Source organism: Elephas maximus, chromosome 13 (assembly GCF_024166365.1).
Source record: "Elephas maximus indicus isolate mEleMax1 chromosome 13, mEleMax1 primary haplotype, whole genome shotgun sequence".
Classification (NCBI taxonomy): Eukaryota; Metazoa; Chordata; class Mammalia; order Proboscidea; family Elephantidae; genus Elephas; species Elephas maximus.
The window spans coordinates 24,966,940-24,989,677 of record NC_064831.1 but is presented as its reverse complement, the minus strand read 5'-3'; the positions used below and the strand labels follow the sequence as shown (position 1 = coordinate 24,989,677).

The 22,738-nt window shown below is 38.4% G+C and overlaps 1 protein-coding gene across 1 annotated transcript in view; it reads right to left on the bottom strand.

Annotated features, from left to right (window-relative positions):
- Positions 1–357: 357 nt before the first annotated feature.
- ASIC5 (acid sensing ion channel subunit family member 5) overlaps positions 358–22,738 on the bottom strand; it is a 30,269-nt gene continuing 7,888 nt past the window's right edge. Inside the window, 8 exon segments of the mRNA XM_049852806.1 lie at positions 358–548; positions 1,893–1,934; positions 1,937–1,980; positions 3,439–3,586; positions 8,496–8,643; positions 9,848–9,994; positions 11,814–11,939; positions 13,707–13,944. Of these exon segments, the coding sequence (XP_049708763.1) occupies positions 358–548; positions 1,893–1,934; positions 1,937–1,980; positions 3,439–3,586; positions 8,496–8,643; positions 9,848–9,994; positions 11,814–11,939; positions 13,707–13,944 (1,084 nt within the window).

Below are 22,738 nucleotides of genomic sequence, written 5' to 3'. Positions count from 1 at the left end.
TAATTTGCATACCCCCTAATGACTAATTATGTATGTATATTAGGCTTATCAGGTCTAATTTACATATTTGATCATAAAGAATGCCTTCTTCCATTACACAAAATTTATCCATTAAATTTTTTTTTATGAAATGAAATGCCTACTTCTTTTTGTTTTCTTTTTTTGTATAATTGAATATACACACATACATACATATAGATATCCATACTCATGTGTATGGATACAGAGATATATACAATGGCTTTTATTGAACCACCACCAGATAATACAACTTAATGTTACATAATAATAAATTAGTTATGAACAAATCTGAAAGTAATGTGGGGAGAAAAGCAAGTTTTTAATCCTAAGTGAACATTAGCATTCTTCCATTCCTTCTGTAGCCCCCAGCTGATTCTGAGGTTGATGTGCCCACTGGGTCATTTCAGGTATCTTCAGCAAAAACAAAATGCATATCCAGTAGAAATTGGTGAATATATATTCAATAATTTCTATAATTGTAATCACGCTGGCACCACAAAATAAACCCAGCTGACCACCAACATCTGCTGTAATAAAACCAGTAAAAAATCAATAAATGGTTGCTTTTTTATAAGTAAATTAAATATTATTAGAAGTTAAATTATTTGAAACTAATACATTAATCATAACTGTATTATATGAAGATGAATTAATTATATTACTTTAAAGCTTATTATAAAACCTAAAAACAAAACCAATTGCCATTGAGTTGATTCTTGACTCATGGTGACCCAATGTGTTATATTTGTTATAAAGTAATAGTAATTAATAGTATCTTAATATAATTATTATTCAAACATAAAATCTGTTTCCCAAAATATAACCCAAAGTCTTTGGAGCATACAAAATTTAGGGAAAGTCTTAAAAAATCTTAGATAATTATAAATTCATGTTTGAAGAGCCACAGTGGGTCATTCAGGTGACATCATTGGATGGTGATGCTTCCCAGCAACGTAAATTTCCAAGCAATTTTGTTACTTCAGGTATTCAATTTTTCTTTTTAAACATGTACAGTATTTCAGTTTGCTAAAATGCCTTAACACAGAACGTCCTTCTCAAATAGATTACATGATTAATCTTTTTATCAGTGCCCCAGTATATTCTTAGGATCATTCTGTTTCTGGTTGTTGGATAAGTCAGTTTTGGCTTTTTCAAGAGCTTTAGGGAACCTGTATATTTTCTCCCCATCCAGGACCTCAGTCGCCATGTCTGACTGCAGTCATTTTGCCTGACTCTGATACAATCTTCTGTCTCTTATCTGGATTCCTCCAATATGCAATGAGATCTAGGAAATCAGATATTATGTTTGTTAAGGAGTAAATAAAAAAGGAGAACGAGAAGACGGTGGCAGTCTCCTAAAACCCCACTTTTGCCTGTTCAGATTCTCTGAGGTGGCTGAAATCCTACACAAAGGTTTGATTACTGGAACACCTTACAATAAACACGTGACAAGGGGGAAGTCTGACGGGAAGTAAGATGCTGAGTGTGAGATAATGAATAGTAGCCTTTTTGTCAAAATTTATGTGTGACCTCTTTGAGGTATTTTCTAGAGAGAAGAGAAGTGTCAGATTTAAAGGGTAGATAAATGACAAGTACTTTGAATCTTCTTCTTCCATTGATAAGCTAAATATTGAATTAAAAACAAAACAGAAAAACACTTGCTTTTAAGTTGATTCTGACTCATGAAGGCCCCATGTGTGTCAGAGTAGAGCTGTGCTCCGTAGGGTTTTCAGTGACTGATTTTTTGCAAGTAGATCACCAAGGCTTTCTTCTGAGATGTATCTGAACCAGTTAGAGACTCCAAACCTTAAATATGAAAGGGAAAACCACTAGTAGAAAAGGAAATTGAGGAGCAACTGAATAACACTTACCAAGTAACTCAGACACACTCACTGCTTTTTGCTGTTGTGTTTATAGTTTAAGTCACTGTAGTTTATTCCAATGTATACAAGATTCTTCCTGGAGATAAGAACAGAGTTAGGATAACTTAAAGATTGTCGGCACTACCTCTAATTCCTTTGACAAAAGTAATACTAATCTTCGGTTCAGAGCTTATTTAGTGTTGAATCAGGCACACCATTATGTTCAATATTAATTAAAACAGGTTCATTTGGAAGACACTCTTATCGTGATGGTATTTAGGGACCGAAGTAGTAGACCATCAGTAGAACCAAGAATTTTTTATGTATCACTACTGAGTGTGATAGTTAATTTCATGTGTCAACTTGGCTAGACTATGGTGCCTAGTTATTCAAAGAAACACTAATCTAGATGTTGCTATGAAGGTATTTATTTGTGACTCACATTTAAATTTATTGACATGAAGTAGCTCCAAAACCAAACACATTGCCATCCAGTTGATTCAGACTCATAGCGACCCTATAGGACAACTGGTCACATGGTCATAACTGGTATTTAGAACTACCTTCTTCCACCATCCAGGCCATATTCCCTTTGCCATCAGCAAGCACCTCAGCTGGTCATGGTTCTTTACCTAGTGGAGTGACCCAAACCTTCATTCCTGAAGGGTCTAGGCCATCAGCCATCTTGTTGGAACTGGGTTGCTGTAGTTTTCCATTGACTTTAGTCACAGGTATGGTAGTACTAAGAGATGCCCTAAGGGATCTCCTGCATTCCAGACATACTCTTCTTTCCATTCATTATGTAATATCGATAGGATTTCTCCTTGGTACTCAGGATCAATCACACCACCCAATACGGCAACTCCCTTCTTTGCCTGTTGTTCCAGAGGTGTGAGGAACTGAAAGTGGATGAGTGGCATTCTTAACTTTCAGTTCGATAGAAAGAGTGTTGTGTCTCCAGGTGGGAGCATTCTTCCCTTTAGAAGTAAGACCTCTAGACCTGCAAAGCCTAGGCTTATGGGGACAGGAAGCAAAAATTTGTGAGTGGGTCACTAGGGGTAATAGTGTGTGGTGCACTCCCTTTTCTACCCCTTGATTCCTGGACCCATGAATTCTGGCTATGTGAACTCAGTGTTGGTTTCTGATTTTGGCAGACTGGGCACTCAGCAGTTGCTGTAGCCAAGTTGGTCTTGGTGAGTGGAAGTCCACATTGCTGAGCCCATGCATAACCTCCATCCCTGCCACCATGGCCACTTTGTACATGAGCCCAGTGGGCAATGACAGGAGCTGCTGGAGAAACAGGATGACTGTTTTCCACAGAATATGTTATCTTATCCACTGGACCTTTAAAATCCTCCTCTGCTAAGGTCACTCTTTGGTGAGCATTCACATGACACACAAATATCTTCACTTTTTTGGCCCATTCAGAGAGATCTATCCACATACCTCTTCCCCATACCTCCTTGTCACCAATTCTCTAATCATGTTCCTTCCAAGTCCCCAACCATCCAGGAAAACCATTGGCCACAGCCCATGAATCAGTATACAATCATACATCTGGCCTTTTATCCTTCCATGCAAAGTCAACAAACAAGTGTACTGCTGAAGCTCTACCAGTCCGGAGGATTTCCTTTCATCACTGTCCTTCAGGGAGGTCCCAGAAAGGGGCTGTAGTGCTGTTGCTGTCTGCTTTCTAGTAGAGTCTGATATTGTGCAGAACCACCTGTAAACCAGGCACGAGTCTTCTCATCCTCAGCCAACTGATCATAAGGAACTTGCCATGAGGCCATAAGTGCAGACTGGGAGAGGGAAGGAAATGTGACAACAGTGCAGACAGTGGGAATTTGGGCCACTTCCCCATGCAAATTACATGTGTCTTCAGGTCCTGCTTGGGCTGGATCTCATATATACCACTTCCATTTAATGATGGAGTGTTGCTGTGCACATCTAACTTTATGACTCTGTGGGCCAGACAACACACAGTTCATGATGGACAGCTCAGGCTGCTTGGTGACTTGCTTGCCCATGGTTAAGCCTTCAGTCTCTACTAAGGCCCAATAACAAGAGAAAAGTTATTTCTCAAAAGGAGTGTAGTTATCTCCAGAGGATGGCAGGGATTTGCTTGAATATCCTAAGGGTCTGTGCTGTGATTCACCAATAGGGGCCTGCCAAAGACTATAAATAGCATATCTATCTGCCACTGACACTCCTGGCACCATTGGATTAGCCAGATCATATGGCCCAAGTGACAGAGTGGCTTTCATGGCAGCCTGAACCTGTTGAAGAACCGTCTCTTGTTCTGGGTGCCACTCAAAATTAGCAGCTTTTGAGACGCTTGATAAATAGGCTGGAGTAGCACACCCAAATGAGGAAAATGTTGCTTGCACAATCCAAAGAGGCCCACTAGGTGTTGTGACTCCTTTTTAATTGTAGGAGGGACCAGATGCAACAATTTATCCTTCACTTTAGAAGGAATATCTTGACATGCCCCATACCACTGGATCCCTAGAAATTTTACTGAAGTGGAAAGTGCCCAAATTTTTGTGGGATTAATTCACCACCCTCTAGCATGCAAATGTTTTACCAGTAAGTCTAGAGCCATTGATACTTCTTCCTTACTAGGTCCAATCAGCATAATGTCATCAATGTAATGGACAAGTGTGATATCCTGTGGAAGGGAAAGGCAATCAAGGTCCCTGTGGACTAAATTATGACATAGAGCTGTAGAGGTGATATACCCCTGAGTTGGGACAGTGAAGGTGTGTTGCTGGCCTTGTCAGCTGAAGACTAGCTGCTTCTTGTAGTCCTTTGAAACAAGTATGGAGAAAAAGGCATTAGCCAGATCAATAGCTACATACTGGGTACCAGGAGATGTATTAATTTGCTCAAGCAATGGGACTACATCTGAAACAGCACTGCAATTGGAGTCATCACCTGCTTAAGTTTTTGATAATCCACTGTCATTCTCCAAAATTCATCTGTTTTTTGCACAGGGCAAATAGGCCAGTTAAATGGGGGATGTAGTGGGAATCACCACCCTGCATCCTTCAAGGCCTTGATAGTGGCTGTAATCTCTGTAATCCCTCTGGTAATGCACTGTTGCTTTTGGTTTACTATTTTCCTAGGTAGGGGCAGTTCTAATGGCTTCCACTTGGCTTTTCCTCTCTTACTTCACCAATCCGATGTGGAGGTTCTGCCAGTTGTTGAGTATATTTATGCATCTGGAACTGGGAAATCACTAAGGGGTGGGTTTGGGGACCCACTGGACCTACTGTGAGATGGCCCTGAGCTAAGATTACATTAATAACCTGACCTCCATACACCCCTACTGTGACTGGTGAGACACAGTGACATTTTGGGTCCCCTGGCATTAGTATCAGTTCAGAGCAAGTATCCAGTAATTCCTGAAAAGTCTGATTATTTCCTTTTCCTTAATGAACAAACACCCTCATAAAAGGCCACAAATCTCTTTAGGGAAGGCTGAGAGAAAGAGTAATGGTATCAATTTTTGGCAGTACAGCAGGGTCCTTTCTCAAGGGGACATAGCCTCCCCTCTGTTCAAGGGATTGTGGGTCTCTGACTCAAATCTAGGAGTTGATTGAGTGGCAGTGATTCTCTTTTCAGACAATTCGAGCTAGACTATTGCTCTCTTGACCTAGAATTTTTCCGTTTGTACAGATCAAGTAAATGTTTAGTAGATTTCCCGTGGATTTCACTCATAGGGACACTGTGACTAAGTAGCCAATGCCATAAATCCATACTAGTCAGATTATTCTGATTACTGCTTTGACTTTGCTGTCCATTACCATAACCACACCCAGCTTGTCTTTGTCGATTAAGTGCTACCACTTGGCCCCTACTACCATGGGCTCCAATCAGCCCCGTTATAGTTAGGTGTCTTAATTCAGTTAGGGGAGTTCCCCCAGTCAAATCTGACTTACATGAAAGAGCAGTCACAGCAGTCTTCAAGGATGCTGGTGCTCCCTTCACAAATTTATTCCTCTTTGTTGTGGTAAAAGTTGTGTCCTCTGGGAACTCCATGGGTGGATCTATGTGTCCGACCTGATAAATCCACTCTAGCATGCCAATTTCCCTAAGCCTTTGGATACCTTCTTCTACAGTTTACCAAGGTCTCACATTTCAACTTGATTTAGTGTAGGCCATCACCTAATCCATGCTTCAGTGACCCAACCAAATAAACTATTAGACTGTTTTGTAACCTATCTAGCTGAAATACTGAAGAATCTGTTCTTAGTGGTCCCATATCAATAAATTCAGACTTATCCAACTTTATGTTCCTTGCACCATTTTCTAACACCCTTAAAAGCCATTCCCGCACATATTTTCTAAATTTCTGTTTGTATATATTAGAAAAATTAAGCAGTTTTTTTGGAGTGTAGTGTACTTCCTCCTGGGTCACACTTTGCACTTCACCTCTTGGGGCTTATTGCAACTTAAGTCTAGTTATAGGTCTAGATGCAAGAATGGGTCATAGAGTGTGTCCTGGGTATATTTAGCAAAGTCTTGTAAAGCATCTGCCTCAGGGGATGCCCCAGGTAAAGCCCGAGGTGCTGCCCCATGTGATATGTCAGAGCAAGACTTTTCAGGCACAGCTGGGTTAATCTTATTAGATGGGGGTGGAGGTTTTAGTGGTTTTACTGGGGAGAGTGGCTTAGCTGACAAAGATGGAGTAATCTCTTCAGAGGGGGAGTGAAGGGCTGGTTCTGTTGGCAGGAGTGGTTCAATGGAATTTAGGGGTTCAATGTCCCCAGCTTCCTGATTATCTGTCTGTGTGTCCTCATCCCAAGTTTCAGGATCCCGTTTCTTTCCAGTTAATGCCCTCACTTTAACTTCAGGCACCACTCAAGGTTGGGAATTCAATTGGCATTGTAATTCAGTCACTTGTACGTTAAGACTCTGGGTTTGGTTTTCAGTAATATCACTCTTTTACTGCAAGAAAAGAGGCTTCCTTTCAGGGCACAAGTGGCAACTTTCAGGTCTTGTATGCAGTGCTTGAGCTGTGACTCTGTAGCTTTGAGTTCATCCCTGTCTTTCACCACTTTGTCTAGCACAAGCATGACCTACCAACCAGCTTCCTTATAATTCTCATTCTGACAAAACTGTAAAGCCAAAAAACCAAATCCATTGCTGTCAAGTCAATTCCAACTAATAGCAACCCTATAGGACAAAGTAGAACTGTCCCATAGGGTTTCCAAGGAGTGCCTGGTGTATTACAACTGCTGACCTTGGTTAGGTGCTGTAGCTCTTAACCACTATTCCACCAGAATTGTAGGAAAGTATCAAATATGTAATCACCCAGAGCCTTGTGTTTCACAAATATTTGAACCAGTGTTGATGATATTTAGTGTATATCTATTGCCATCTCATGCGATGGATTAGCATTGCCCTCTTTACTACTGGAAGCAGAGTCATCAGCCACTTTAAGACTAGCCAGACTCGAGAACCAATTCAGAAAATCATCCTGACAATTTTGTTCCTCTAGAATCACTCTTAGTACCAAATGTCTTAGGTTGGGTTCTCTAGAGGAGCAAAACCAGCTAAGCGTATATATGTATACACACATACATTCATATAGAGAGATATTTATTTCAAGAAAATGGCTCACGCAGTTGTGGAGGCTGGAAAGTCCCAAATCAGTGGGTCAGACATCAGACTGGACACTTCACCTGACTCACGTGGTTACAGCAGCTGATGAATCCAAAATCAGCACGTCAGACGGCAGGCTGCTGGCTCATGGGGCTGTGGGTACTGGCAAATTCTAAAGCCTGCAAGTCAGACAGCAGGCTGCTGGCTCATGGGGCTGTGGGAACTGGCAAATTTCAAAGCCTGCAAGTCAGACAGCAGGCTGCTGGCTCATGTCTCAAGAAGTAGAGGTCAGATGGAGGATTGAGAGAGAGATCTTTGCCAGAACAGCCAAATATATTGAATGCAGGCCACACCTCCAAGGAAGCTCCTTTTATATCAGATCACAAAATGGAGGATAATTACATAATACCGAGAATCATGGCCTAGCCAAGTTGACACACAACATTAACCATCAGAGATACTATTATTATTCCTATTTTATAGGAGGTACAGAAAGGTTAAGCCACTTGCCAAAGGTCATGCAGATGATAAATTGTGGAGCTGAGAATGGCAGCCTGAATCAGAGTACAGCCATTATCCATCCTACTCCACTGTCTCACTCAATGTTTGCCTTGTATGTCCCTGACTCTGTAATCAAAGGGCACCTGAAGTTTCTTTCCCAGCCACAGAGGAAAGAGTTTCCTGACAGGGAAATATTCAGGATTGGTAAGACTTATAAAAATGATCTAATTTTTCTTTCAAATTGAGAAAACCTTGACATGCAGTATTAGATTTTTGAAAACATCCAATTTTAAACTTTGGAAGCTAGAATTAGAAACCTGCCACTGATAACATGATTTCCTTTTCTAGAAATCTCTGCTAAAATCAGTTGAAGATTTATTTGACAAGTGAATAATTTTCCAGCCTAGAATTTTGTAAGAATGGAATACGATAAAGTGATATGCTGATTTCCTATGTTTTAAATGAAAGTAAATATAATTAAGAGTGAAGTCAGTCTTTACTTACCAAGAAGCAGAAAAGGTAAACTTCCACACTGCTTTTCTATGTGCCGCGCTTTGCATTCCATTAAGCAACCAGATGTGCTGTAGTTACTGAAACTCTGCAGCTGGTTGTTAGGGTTGCATTCTCCCCAGGGATATTCTTGATTAATTGTCTTGAGATGAAATAAACAGGAGATTAGGAGATTTTTTTCTGAGTCAATCTACCCATTTCCATCTCAAGGAAAAAAGCTGATACACTATTTTACTTTTCCTTTAGTTGACTATTGCCTGCTCTATTAACTTGGAAATCCCTGTAGGTTAGTATCAGAGTGGTTCTTTAACATACTCCAAATGTTGTGAATCAATAAAGCCAGGCTGCCTGATTTTCTAAAAATTAACTCATATAAGGAAAATATACTATTTTATCATTTACGTAAATGACACAGTACAGTACACCCCCAAAACAGCAACCAAAATCATAAAAGCAATTCTTTATTGAACACACAGTATATGTGAGGAAGACCCTCAAAGGGATGATTGACACCATGGCTGCAAGAATGGGCTCAAGCATAACAACCACTGTGAGGATGGTGCAGGACAAGACAGTGTTTCATTCTGTTGTGCATATGGTCACTATGAGTTGTAACTGACTTGACGGCACCTAACAACAACATTATATGTGAGGGAACATGGTAAATTTTTTATTTTTCTTATTTTACTTAAACATTGTAGTAACTAGGAAAGAAAAATATTACTCCCCATATTATATGGAAAGAAGATGGAAATTCAGGAAGTTAATTAAGGAAATTTCTCAGTTAAGTGGATCACTCAAGTGGTTGGCAAATGGACCTGCCAGACCTGTCTGACTCCAAACCCCCTATCTCTTCCGCTTTGTTTTCTCAGTCCCATTTGTTGTACCATTGAGACAATACACAGCTCAGCAATGGGTCTCCCCAGGTTTAATGACAATTTTCACATCTAATGAAATTTAAAGCTACCTTGGACTTCAGAGCCTTCCCAGTTTTCAATTACAGTGCATATATGAATTCATTATTGTTATTAATGTGTGCCTTCAGGTAAAAGAAAATTACCTGAAACTATAGAATTTCCAGTAGTGTTCTAAAGGCACTTTGTTGTTGTTAGCTTCCTACTCACAGTGACCCCGTGCACAACAGGATCAGGCTGTTGTGATTCATAGAGTTTTCACTGGCTGATTTTTGGAAGTAGATTGTCAGGCCTCTCTTCCTAGTCTTGGTCTGGAAGCTCTGCTGAGACCTGTTCAGCATCAGAGCAACAGGCAAGTCTCCACTGACAGACAACTAAAGGCACTACCCCAGCCCTAATTCTCTCAGAACGCCACGTCTTGTGAATATTTACCTTCACTTGGAGGATGGTTACCCTTGTATGCATTCCCACAGGTGAAGACAAGCCTAAACCTTCTAACTGTGGCACCTTCTTTGGTGAATGGATAGCAAAGATGATCCCAGCGTCAACAAAGCCAAGAGCTGGGTCATCAGTGAATTTCTCCCGAAACAAAAATGCATTGTTCTCCAAATTGCAAATTGATTTTATCAATTCCACATGTTTAATATTCAATATCAGAGCTCCATCTCTTTTCATATAAAGGTTACGAAATTAAAACCTAGGAGGTGTTTTTCATGGTGGCGTCATACATCAAGTCCTCGACATTTTGCCATAGACCACTCTTCACCCCAAGATAGGCGTCATATTATATATCGTGACTGTTCTTCAGCTTCCTTCCTTTGGCCTCACTTCCCCTAGCTGCCTCTGAGTTCTCTCCTCCTTAGCTGTTCTCTTTGATTCATTTGTTTTAGAAAATAATTTGGCCCTCTGCTTCTCTTTGGCAGTAAAGTTTCTGGCTTTATTTAAAACCAATCTTCATTTTTCAAAATCATTAGTCAAATTCATTTTGCCATAATACTGAAGATGCACTATTTCTTTAGCACCAATGCTCTTCACATAGACCTTCTGTCAGATGAAGAAGTTTAAGACTGAACTTCTGGAGGCTTGCTCGCCTGTTTTAAATTCAGGCTGCAAGGAGAGGAATGCACTTGGGAGTATGATTCTTTTTCCTGTAAATGGGTCAATTGCATATGGAATTACATTTACTCAACCCACTTAATATTTCATTTGTAATTCAGGGGCCTATTTCTCCTGGGCCATATGACTCTCTAAGAAATTTGGAATTCTGGAGAAGTATTCCAGTGCCACTTACCTTATGGAACAATGTGTTGAATTTACAGGTTTTAACTGCATTCTAATAATATTTGGAAAATTCTAGCTTAAAATCCATATGATTTTTGAATTGACCATATAGTTAATATTTAAATTCCTTAAAAATTTTAATCAAACTTATATACATATATATGAGCATGGGTACATGCCTTGCAGTGTGTATTGTTGTATTTACACATAAAGAAAGTATCTTGAATGGGATACAGGAGAAAGTTATGGAGTGTACCTTAACAGAAATTCTTTAAAAGTAACCAGAGGTCTCATTCACTTGGACTGAGAGGTGGAATGGTTTCTTGGGATTCATGGAGAGTAGGTTTATTTCTCATCTTTGTTATTAATTGTGTGATTTTGGATACTTAATCCAGCAACATTTCAGAACCCTCATTTATAAAATCACAATAGTGGACTAGAAGACCTGTAAATGTTTAATACTAGAAATGGTTGTGCACGACAGAAGGTGAGAGTGCAGCCTGGATTGTAGCTGTATCAGAAACCCTTGAAGGTAGCACCACTGCATTTCTTAGCTATCTGAACTTCTTTCTCCAAGGTCCATAAATGTATAACTTCTCTGCCTAATTCCGTTAGGAATGCTAGGCTTTGCCAAAGTCTATTTATACAATGTTCTTTACATGCCAATTACTTTTTCATCATCTTTCTAGGCTGTGGATTCTATGGTTTGTCAAATGTGTTTGTATAGCTTTTTTCTAAAGCCGATTGCTTGTTTACATGAAAATCATTTTTAAAATAAAAAAATGCATTAGAGTCATCTTAAATTAATTATATACTTTCCACCTTAGAAATCTCTTGCTTTCTTATTTTTTTGCATGAACATTTCGTGGAGTCACGATAAATGGAAGTCAGTTGTATAGCTAAAAAAGTCCAGATTATGCCTCTAAATTTTGCACTCATAATCTCTAACTCAATAACTGTATCCATGAGATTACAGGCTACATTAACAAGACCAAAATAATACCCAACTTGTGGGAGCTATCTGAAAGGGCAAAATATTAGGATCAAATCGTTGACACATCCACCCACTCTTGTTTGACTTGAACCCTGCCTGTCTGAGTTTAAGTCTTCTCATTACCTGGTTGACACTGAAGAGTAAGCTTAAGCCTTGTCCAGGCACACTCACTTTTTTCATTGCTTGGATATTTTCACCATGATTAAAAGTAAAACAATTTCCATATTCAGTGAAGACATGTGCAAAATCCTCCAATACGAAAATAAACCAAATAAAACAATCAGTTGAGTATTGGTCACTTCTGAAGTATAAATCTCTTTAACTGTTTTTTTTTTTTTTTATCACAAATTTTTAAATGAGAATACAAGGATATTGGAAAGAATAGACAATCTGGTGATCCATGTTCATATTCAATGATAGTTTTTTTTTTTTGGAATATGCATTTGTCAGTTTGTATTTCATTATTTAAGTGGGATATTTTCCTGTGGAATTAAGACTATTTACAAGATTAAAAAATATATATTTATTTTATATTTTATTAAGGATTCATGGAGACATATTTTTATATGCGGTGAACTCTTTCAGCACTTTTTCTTTGCAGGACCACACACCCTCCTCCATCCTGTATGACCGTGATGGGCTGGTCAAGCACAGTGCTCTGCTCCTTTAACCCTCCTTCCCCAACTGCCCCACTCTAAGGGTCTGCATGTGATCACTCTGGGAAATCTGAATACACCATCCTGCTGCCTCAGAGACTGCCTCAGGAATTGATATATGTTCCAAGCAGAGCTAATCAGTCTTCCGTGGGATTTTAAGTGGCTACTAGAGAACTAAACTGTGATAATGGAGTATAGGGTTGACATCAGCCATCATGGCTCTGTGTAGGGAGAACTCACACAGAAATAAATCAACCAGAAAAGTCAAAAGATGAACAGGGAGACAGGATCTTAAAGAGTTGAAGTGTCTTGGTCCAGCCTTTTCTGAAGCTAGTCCTACTCTGGAACTTCCCAGCTAACTAAACCAATGCTTTCCTTTTATCTTCAGCTTACTTGAGTTGGAGTTCTGTATTTGTTTCTAAAAAGTTTCATCTAATGCAAAATTTCTTGATGGGATCTTTAAACGTGTTAGCAGATAAAAAGCAGCATAAAAAAAGTTCTTTCACATCTGTCATTCAAATGTCTCTCAGGCATTTCTGTTCTGTTTACTGTGTGTTAGGGAGACAACTGAAAGCATAAGGAATTGTCTCCCAAACACCCTGCCCCCGAGCCCTGAAAAAAAAAAAAAAAAAAAAGTTGTTGCTCTCCAGTTGATTCCAACTCATAGCAACCCTATATGACAGAGTAGAACTGCTCCATAGGGTTTCAAAGGAGTGGCTGTTGGGTGAGAACTGCCACACTTTTGGTTAGCAGCCGAATTGTCCCCCAGAACCATGAATTTGTGAATCACTTAACAACACAGGCTATAAAACTCCTGATAGGGCATCAAATTGCCAACATAATCCCTTTAGTAATAAATTCCAGATATATCCATCATTTTCTCTTAAATGTAGAGTAGTTATAAAAACAGAATTTTTATGTTATGAGTAATAGATACATAATTTTCATACTCAAATGCTGTCACCCTCTCAGTTTCTATAGCCTCCAATGCAACGACACGTGCATGAAATCTGAATGATTGCTGCTTAATGAAAACAAAAAAATGCTACCTTAGAATAGATTTTTTGTGAATAAATAAAAAAATAAAATATCCTCAGGTTAAAATAGTTTTTATTTTGGAAGGACTAAACTGCAAGAAAGGCAACAGAAGAGTTTTGTTCTCCTTCGAACTACTCGAAAGAGGAAATCTGTCTCGTGTGTATTCCACACACCCTGATATTAGAAGCCTGAGCTAATGAAATATAATCTTTGAGCAAACTTTGATTGATTCCCCATGCAAGCAAACGCTATCTAAATGTGAAACAATACAATAAAGCAGCTAATTACATTGGTGATATTTGTAGAAGTATCAAATTATTACCTTTGGGCCACATCGCATTCCAAAAAAGTCACATTCCAACAAAGTGCTGTTGTTGAGATAAAAACCATTTCTCTTGACAAACTCCATAGTGCTGAAGTTTTGGTTACTCCTAAGAAAATCAATAGCCTTTTTCAGGCTGGTGTAATTGGCACTGATTTCCTGAAGATGGAGGACTTTGGACACAATATTCCACAAGAAAAAAATAACATCAAATTTGCCCACAGGATCTGTTTGGAACCTATTTATAGGAATAAAGGCAATATTTATACTGATAAAATCTTGTAACTATTCGTAGAACAGAGGCCAAACATCTGGAGCCCATCAGCTTTTCCAGCTTATCTCCCATACTCTCTGCCATTCAGAATACCCAGCCCACAATACATGCAACAAAATTGGATTCCTAAGAGGTCCTTATCACACCCTACAATTTACCCTGTATTGTACATTCATTTACCTGGAACTCCTCCCAAACACAGGTCTGGATAAATCCTAACTGATCTTCAAGACCCAACTTAAATGGAGAGGCAGGAATGTGTATTTGGAGCCAGATTTTCTGGGTTAAATTCCAGCTCTGCCATCACTGTGACTGTACTGTATCTGCTTAGCTAAGCTGGAACTTGGTTTCCCCAGATGCCCTTCATCGTATATACCCTGCTGTACTCCGGAGTTCATTGCAGAGCAGGAGCCGTTGTAGCTGAGAGACATCGTTGCCGATCTGCTTACTCACCTGATTGGCAGAGGGCAGCAGCCAGGATTATAGCTTCTGTCAGATCTTCTCCTTCGGTTTTTTTAAACCCTGGGGCAAGTGAGAGTGTCCCCGAGTGGAGAAAAAGTGCCAATTTATCCCGGAGGTCACCCACGCCATTAAGATCGGAGGTAGTGAGAGAGAGACACGTACATTTTCAGCTTGCAGTGGTCTCCCTCACTTCACATCTATCTTCCCATCTGCTGGGCTAACTTCAGATCCAGAACCAGAAACAGAAGCAATGGGCTTACAAAGAGGGTTTAACTAATCCCTGAAATTGAGGCACAGTTCCTGTAATCAATCCCTTATTTGATACCAGTCATAGTGATTCTGCTTCTGAGTGAACCCTGATGGTCTCCGCCATTTAACTGTACGAACTTGCTATTTTTTAAATCTCTATGTGCTTCAGTTTCCACTTTTGTAAAATGGCTATAGCATTAACATAATCTACCTCAAAATGGCATTTTGAAGATTAAATTGATTATTTTTTCTAAAGCATTTAAAAGAGTGCCTGGAATATAGTATGTGTTAGGTATTTGTTAGGTAGATACCACATTATTGTCTTAAGTATTTTCCTGTCAAACAAGCTAGAAGTAACTTATCTCCCCTAACAACTATAAAAAAACAAAAAAAACAAACCATTGCCGTCAAGTCAATTCTAAGTCATAGTGACACTATAGGACACAGTAGAACTGCCCCAAAGGGTTTCCAAGGAGTGCCTGGCGGATTGAACTGCAGACCTTTTGGTTAGCAGCGAAGCATTTAATCACCACATCCCCAGGGCTTCCAAACCAGGAGGCCCTACACACTTACAGAGAATGGGCCACACATTTTGTTCTACGTTTTCTGAAAGTTACTTTGAAGAAAGAACGTTTGTTCAGTTTCATGATTTATAATATCCAAAAAAAGTATGCAAAAATATACATAATACAAGACAGAAATTGCAAAGCAAAACAAGAAAATTATAAGGTAATATAATATAAGGCCATGTGGGATATGGTTTGTATATAACCTCACTCCTAGCCCTTTTTTATATCCCAAATTTTATTTTCAGATATATATACATACATACACACACATATATACATACATATGTTCATACATAAATATACATGTACATACATGTAAGAATGGCATGGCAGCAGCATCTGACCTCCTCTGACTTCACAAGGGGAATCAAGATCAGCAGCCCAAGGCTGAGTCCTATGGAGCAGAGGTCAGATACACCTCCTCTCTCTAAACTTTTACCAGTTCTGACACCGGCCATCTCTCCCAGGGCACTCTCTACTTCTCTGTTTGGTTTGATAATTTGTTGCAATGGCCACGCAGAACTCATGGATTATACTCCTAATTACGGGAATTATTAGGGAAGTAACAGGTTACAAGTCAGGATCAAGAATGATCAGGATACAGTCCTTTAACCAGGACAGCCTCTTCTCAGCCATGCCTGCATGCAGCCCTCTCTCTCCAGCCCTCAGCCCCTCGGCCCCGGCCCCTCGGTCCCTCGGCCCCTTGGCTAGCCTCTGCTTTGCTTGGGCAAGAATTAAAAATCTCTTTAGCTCCTCCAATTTGTCAGTTTTTGCTTAAGTATTTGGGGGCTCTGTAGTTAGGTGAATATACATCCATAATTGCATATAGTAAGCATTATAAAACTATTTGATAAATAAATATGTGCAATTGCAGTTGATAGATCACTTGGCACCATCTTATGATATAAATTTCAAAAGGAAAAATAAACACCAACATATAAAATTTACTTTGGTACATCGTGCACTGAATTTATATTACGTATATGTTTTTATATGCATGACGGAGCCCTGGTGGCACAGTGGTGTTTAGAGTTCCACTACTAACCGAAAGGTCAGCAGTTTGAATCCACTAGCCTTCTTTGGAAACCCTATGGGGCAGTTCTATTCTGTTCTTAGGGTCTCTGTGAGCTGGAACCAACTCCGTGGCAACAGATTTTTGGTTTATATGTATGATTTTCATGAAAAAGGGTACTTTACCTTTCTTAAAATAAGCCAGATCATGTAAACAAATCAAAGCAAAACTGAAACTACAACTCAAAAGTGATGATCTCAAAGATACACTATCAACGTCCTGTTTCATTTAGCTTGTTTTTAGTAAGAACTAAAACCAATATAATTTCCTGTTCTGTGTTAAATGAGCCTGGGACCAGACCCTCCTGTATTAGGCTACACATACTTAGACGAAGCAAACATAACTGTAGCTACCTGCTCTACTACATCCATACTCCTGGAAAACAAATGAGACTCTGAACCAACTAAAATAGTTTACTTATCAGGATCGCTAGCATATTCATCAAGACTCACTTTAAGATCTTTACCTCATTATGCCACCAATGCAAAGCCATAGCATCATAAATTTTGCCCAATCCCAACTAGTCCAAGCCTTGCAAGATCTGCCTGAAAATCACCAGTCCCATTACTGCAACCATCTAAACATCCTCCTCTGACTTCCACCTTCTGAAACACTATTAAGACTCTGTCATGATGATATTTGACCAACTCCAGTATATCCAGTAATCTTAGCTTTTCTTGGTTGAAAGTGTATCTTGTGATTATCTAATGAGCCAAACGTCTATATTAGCCAGAACCTTTGAGGAGAAGCACAGTGTTAGCTCCAGACTGAGGGATGGACGAGATAGCCACCTTTAAGCTACTCCGGCTTTCCACCTCTCTGTGTGACTGACAGGATACCAAGAATTTTCCCCAAAGCCCTGTAAATTTGGAATATTACACACACTAAGAATAAATACTCTCTCACGCAGTATTTGCCAGATCCTTTTCAAAATAACTATGCAGAGAAACAAAGGAATTATCACTGGTGTAGAAGGCATGAACACAATAGATAAAAGGCTTAATTAGGAGGGCATCTTAAAATATTCTTTTAACACGCTTTATGCTCTACTAATAATACTTGGTGGTGATGTGGGTAGATGAATTAAATATAATGAGATAAAGTCTAACGGATTTAGGGACAGGGGAATGAACAACTCTGTAAGCCATACTGAACAGCAAAAATCAAAGTGTTTTATTCTGAGTTTAATTTACATTTCAAAATCCTTCCAAGAATATCCTTTTAGAAATCATTCAGAAACTTTGATTAGATATAGTTTACCTCACATACTTTTTTAAAAAAAAGGAGGCTGGTAAAGGAAAATAATAACAAAAATAGTTTTTTTGTGGTTTAAACAATTTAGTGACTGGTAGTCAATTATTAAATCTGCCCTTTTATGTATATTAACACCTCTTAATGCACTTCCCCAAATTATATAACCCAAATGGATAAGCCAAGTTGATGGATGACTCCGCCCTTCATTGAGTTCCACCAAAACAAGCCAAGACCTACCGTGTATTAAGGAGAATTTTACAGATCAGTTTGTGGAGACAGAAAACGGAGAATATATTCACTTCTTATCAGACCTTGTTGTGTTGTTAAACCAAAAAAACAAACCCACTGCTGTTTAAGTCAATTCTGACTCATAGTGACCCCACAGGGCAGAGTATAACTGCCCCCATAGGGTTTCGAAGGCTATAAATCTTTATGAAAGCAGACTGCACATCTTTTTCCTGCAGAGCAGCTGGTGAGTTTGAACTGCTGAACTTTCGTTTAGAAGCCAAGTGCTTTGATAGTTATTGTTAGGTGCCGTCAAGTCAGTACTGACTCATAGTGACCCATCTACAGCAGATCTAAATGCTGCCCTGTTTTGCATTCTCACAATCGTTGCTGTGTTTGAGCTGATTGTTGCAGCCACTGTATCAATCCATCTCATTAGGGTCTTCCTCTTTTTTGCTGACCTTCTACTTTATCAAGCGTGTCCTTCTCCAGGGACTGGTCCTTCCTGATAACATGCCCAATGTGAGACAAGTCTTGCCATCCTCACTTCCAAGGAGCATTCTGGTTGTATTTCTTCCAGGGCAGACTTGCTCTTTCTTCTGGCAGTCGATGGTATATTCAATACTCTTCACTAACGCTACAGTTCAAATGCATCAGTTCTTTGTCAGTCTTCCCTATTCATTGTCCAGGTTTCACATGCATATGAAATGATTGAAAATACCATGGCCTGGGTCAGGCACACCTTAGTCCACAAAGTGACTTCTTTCCTTCTTAACATTTTAGGGAGGTCTTTTGCAGCAGATTTTCCCAATGCAAAAGACCTCGTTAAAGTGTTTGAATTCAGGGTGCTGGCTCTAGGGGAAGGTTCTCTCTCTGTGTCCTGTCTGGGGAAGATCCTTGTTTCTTTTCAGTTTCTATTCCTAGTTTCACTGGGGATTAGGTGGCTTGTATCTTCCCCATCTCTGCTTTTTTCTCTGTGCCTTTTTTATCTGCTAGTTTTATATCTCAAAGATGGCTGGTTTAAGACACAGCCTACCCTGATACGGCCTCATTAACATAACAAAGGAAACCCATTCCCAAGTGGGATTGCAACCACAAGTATAGAGGTTAGACTTTAGAGCACGTATTTTCATGGGGATACAATTCAATCCACCAGAGAGACATTATCATTAAAAAAATCACTATCTGATATGAGCCTAAATCATCAATTTGCAATTTCAGCTATGCAAAATGAGTTAGGTTTCCTTACTAATAATTATGAATGTACTAAAATCAGAGTATTAAATTTGCATTGGAGTTTTTTTTTTTTTTTAATACAGGTTTTGCAGTTATAAATTCTCATCTAAGAACTATTTTAGCTGTATCTCATAGGTTTTGCTGTGTTCTGTCTTCTTTTTCATTAATGTCAGAATTTTCTCATTTCCTTGTTATGGTTTTTGTCTGTTATTTAGGAGTGTATTTTTTTTAATTACATGTATTGTTGAATTTTCCAAATTTCTTCTATTTTTTATTTCTAATTTCATCCTATTGTGGTTGATGAGCATATTTTGTATGATTTCACACCTTTTAAATTTATTGAGGCTCATATTTTGGTCTGGCATTTTATCTAACTTACAGAATGTTCCATGACTACATGAGAGGAAGTTGTATTGTGAGGTCGTTGGAGAGGGGGTTCTGTATTTATCAGTTAGGTCTAGTTGGTGTATGATGTTGTTCAAGTCTTCTACTTCCTTGTTTTTGTGATTAGATTTTCTATCCATTATTGATAGTGGGGTATTGAAGCCTTCAAATGTAAATGTTGAATTGTCTATTTCTTCCTTCAATTTTGTCAGCTTTTGCTTGAGTATTCTGAGGTTCTGCTGTTAAGGAAATATACATTTATAATTGCTATATTCCTGACACCAATTTTTATCATCATAAAATGTCCTTTTTGTCTAATAATGTATTTTGTTTTAAGATTTTTTTTTTTTAATTAGATAGTCATACCATCCGGTGTCATTTCTCTACTCCAATATAGCTTTGTTCCTTTTGTGCTGTTATTGCTAAATATATTACATTTCTATATTTTATACACTTAACAATTATATACATATTGCTTTATACAATTGCCTTTAAATCAGGTCAGGGAAGAAAGGAGAAGAAATCTGCGTTTATACTTTCCTTTATAATTAAAAAGTACCTTTACCAGTGCTTTTTGTATTTTCATGTTCATTCAGATTACTCTCTGAGAGCATTTCCTTTCAGACTGGAGAACTTCTTTTAGCATTTCTTGTAAGGCAGATCTGCTAGTAATGAATTTGCTTGTTTCTTTTTTTTTTAATCTGAAAATGTCTTTATTTCACCTACATTTTAAGTATAGTCTTGCTGGCTATGACATGTTAGACAGATTTTTCCTCCGGCACTTTGAGTATGCCATACTACTGCCTTATAGCCTCCATTGTTTCTGATAAGAAGTCAGCTGTTAATCTTAACTTGGTTCGCTTGTTTTTCTCTTGTGACTTTGAAGATTTTCTCTCTTTGGCTTTGAATATTTTTACTATGATGTGCCTCATTTGATTCTCTTTGCAACAAATTTTATTTGGAGTTTGTTCAATCTCTTGGATATGTCAATTCATTTTTTCAGATAATTTGGGGGAGTTTTGGCTATTATTTCTTTAGATATTTTTCTGCTCCCTTCTCTCTCCTCCCTTTCATGCACTCCTGTTACATGTATGTTTGTGCACTTAAGGATCATTCTTTTTCCTTTATTCTTTTTTCTCTCTTTCTTTTGAATTCCACAATGTCTGTTGATCTACCTTCAAATTTATTTATTCTTTCTTCAGACAGTTTGAATCTACTATTGAGCCTCTCTAGTAAATTTTTTTATTTCCATTATTGTATTTTTCAACTACAGAATTTCTATTTGACTCTATCATCTATCTATCTATCATCTATAAAAAAAAAATAGGCTCTTTGAATTATGGTGCCCTGTGTGACTGCACAGGTTGTACACCTATGAAGCTGGCCCTGACTCTCTGACATTAAATATCACATTGCTGTCTATATACACAAGAACATTTAAAATCTCTATGCTTTTTTTTTTTTTCTGTTTACAATAGTTCCCTCTTCTAGTTACTCCTGATACATACCCGGGAACCACCTCATCATCATTTAATATTCAGACTTCTATGCCACCCCACACAGCACCTGCCAGTCTATCCTATATGTTTAGAGAGTCCTTGCATATACTTCCATTTTATTGTACAGTTGTCCTGTTGTATTGAAATTGTTTATTTTCTATCTTTTTTGCTAAGGAGTGGGATTGTTAGGTCAGATGGTAGTTCTATTTCTAGCATTTAAAAAAAAAAAGAAGGAAACAGCAAATTGATTTTCAAAGTGGTTGTGACATTTTACGTACCCACAAGCAGTGTTTGTGTTCCAGTCTCTCCACAACCTCTCCAACATTTATTATTTTGTGTTTTTTGGATTAATGCCAGCCTTGTTGGAGTGAGATGAAATCTCATTGTAGTTTTGATTTGCATTTCTCTAACGGCTAATGATTGCGAGCATTTCCTCATATATCTGTTAGCTACCTGAATATCTTCTTTAGTGAAGTGCCTGTTCATATCCTTTGCCCATTTTTTAATTGGGTTGTCTTTTTGTGGTTGAGTTTTTGCAGTATCATGTAGATCTTAGAGATTAGACGATTAGAAATGTCATAGCTAAAAACTTTTTCCCAGTCTGTAGGTAATCTTTTTACTCTTTTGGTGAAGTCTTTGGATAGGCATAGGTGTTTGATTTTTAGGAGCTCCCAGTTATCTAGTTCCTCTTCTGCATTGTTAGTAATGTTTGGTATTCTGTTTATGTATTATATATTCTGTTATTTATTAGGGCTCCTAGCATTGCCCCTATTTTTTCTTCCATAATCTTTATCGTTTTAGATTTTATATTTAGGTCTTTGATCCATTTTGAGTTAGTTTTTGTGCATGGTGTGAGGTAGGGGCCTTGTTTCATTTTTTTGCAGATGGATATCCAGTTATGCCAGCACCATTTGTAAAAAAGGCTGTCTTTTCCCCGTTTAACTGACTTTGGGCCTTTGTCAAATATCAGCTGCTTATATGTGGACGGATTTATGGCTGGATTCTCAATTCTGTTCCATTGGTCTATGTATCTGTTGTTGTACCAGTACCAGGGTGTTTTAACTACTGTGGCTGTATAATATGTTCTAAAATCAGGTAGAGTGAGGCCTCCCATTTTGTTCTTCTTTTTCAGTAATGCTTTACTTATCTGGGACCTCTTTCCCTTCCGTATGAAGTTGGTGATTTGTTTCTCCATCTCATTTAAAAATGTTGTTGGAATTTGAATCAGAATTGCACTGCATCTATATAGATAGCCTTTGGTAGAATAGACATTTTCACAATGCTAAGTCTTCCTAACCATAAGCAAGGTATGTTTTTCCACTTATGTAGGTCCCTTTTAGTTTCTTGCACTAATACTTTGTAGTTTTCTTTGTATAGGTCTTTTACATCTTTGGTAAGATTTATTCCTAAGTATTTTATCTTCTTGGGGGCTACTGTAAATGGTATTGTTTTGGTGATTTCCTCTTCAAGGTTCTTTTTGTTGGTGTAGAGGAATCCAACTGATTTTTGTATGTTTATTTTGTATCCTGATACTCTGTTGAACTCTTCTATTAGTTTCACTAGTTTTCTTGAGGATTCTTTGGGGTTTTCTGTGTATAAGATCATGTCATCTGCAAATAGAGATACTTTTACTTCTTCCTTACCAATCCGGATGCCCTTTATTTCTTTATCTAGCCTAATTGCTCTGGCTAGGACTTCCAGCACAATGTTGAATAAGAGTGGTGATAAAGGGCATACTTGTCTGGTTCTCGATCTCAAGGGGAATGACTTCAGACTATTTCCATTTAGTGTGACATTGACTATTGGCT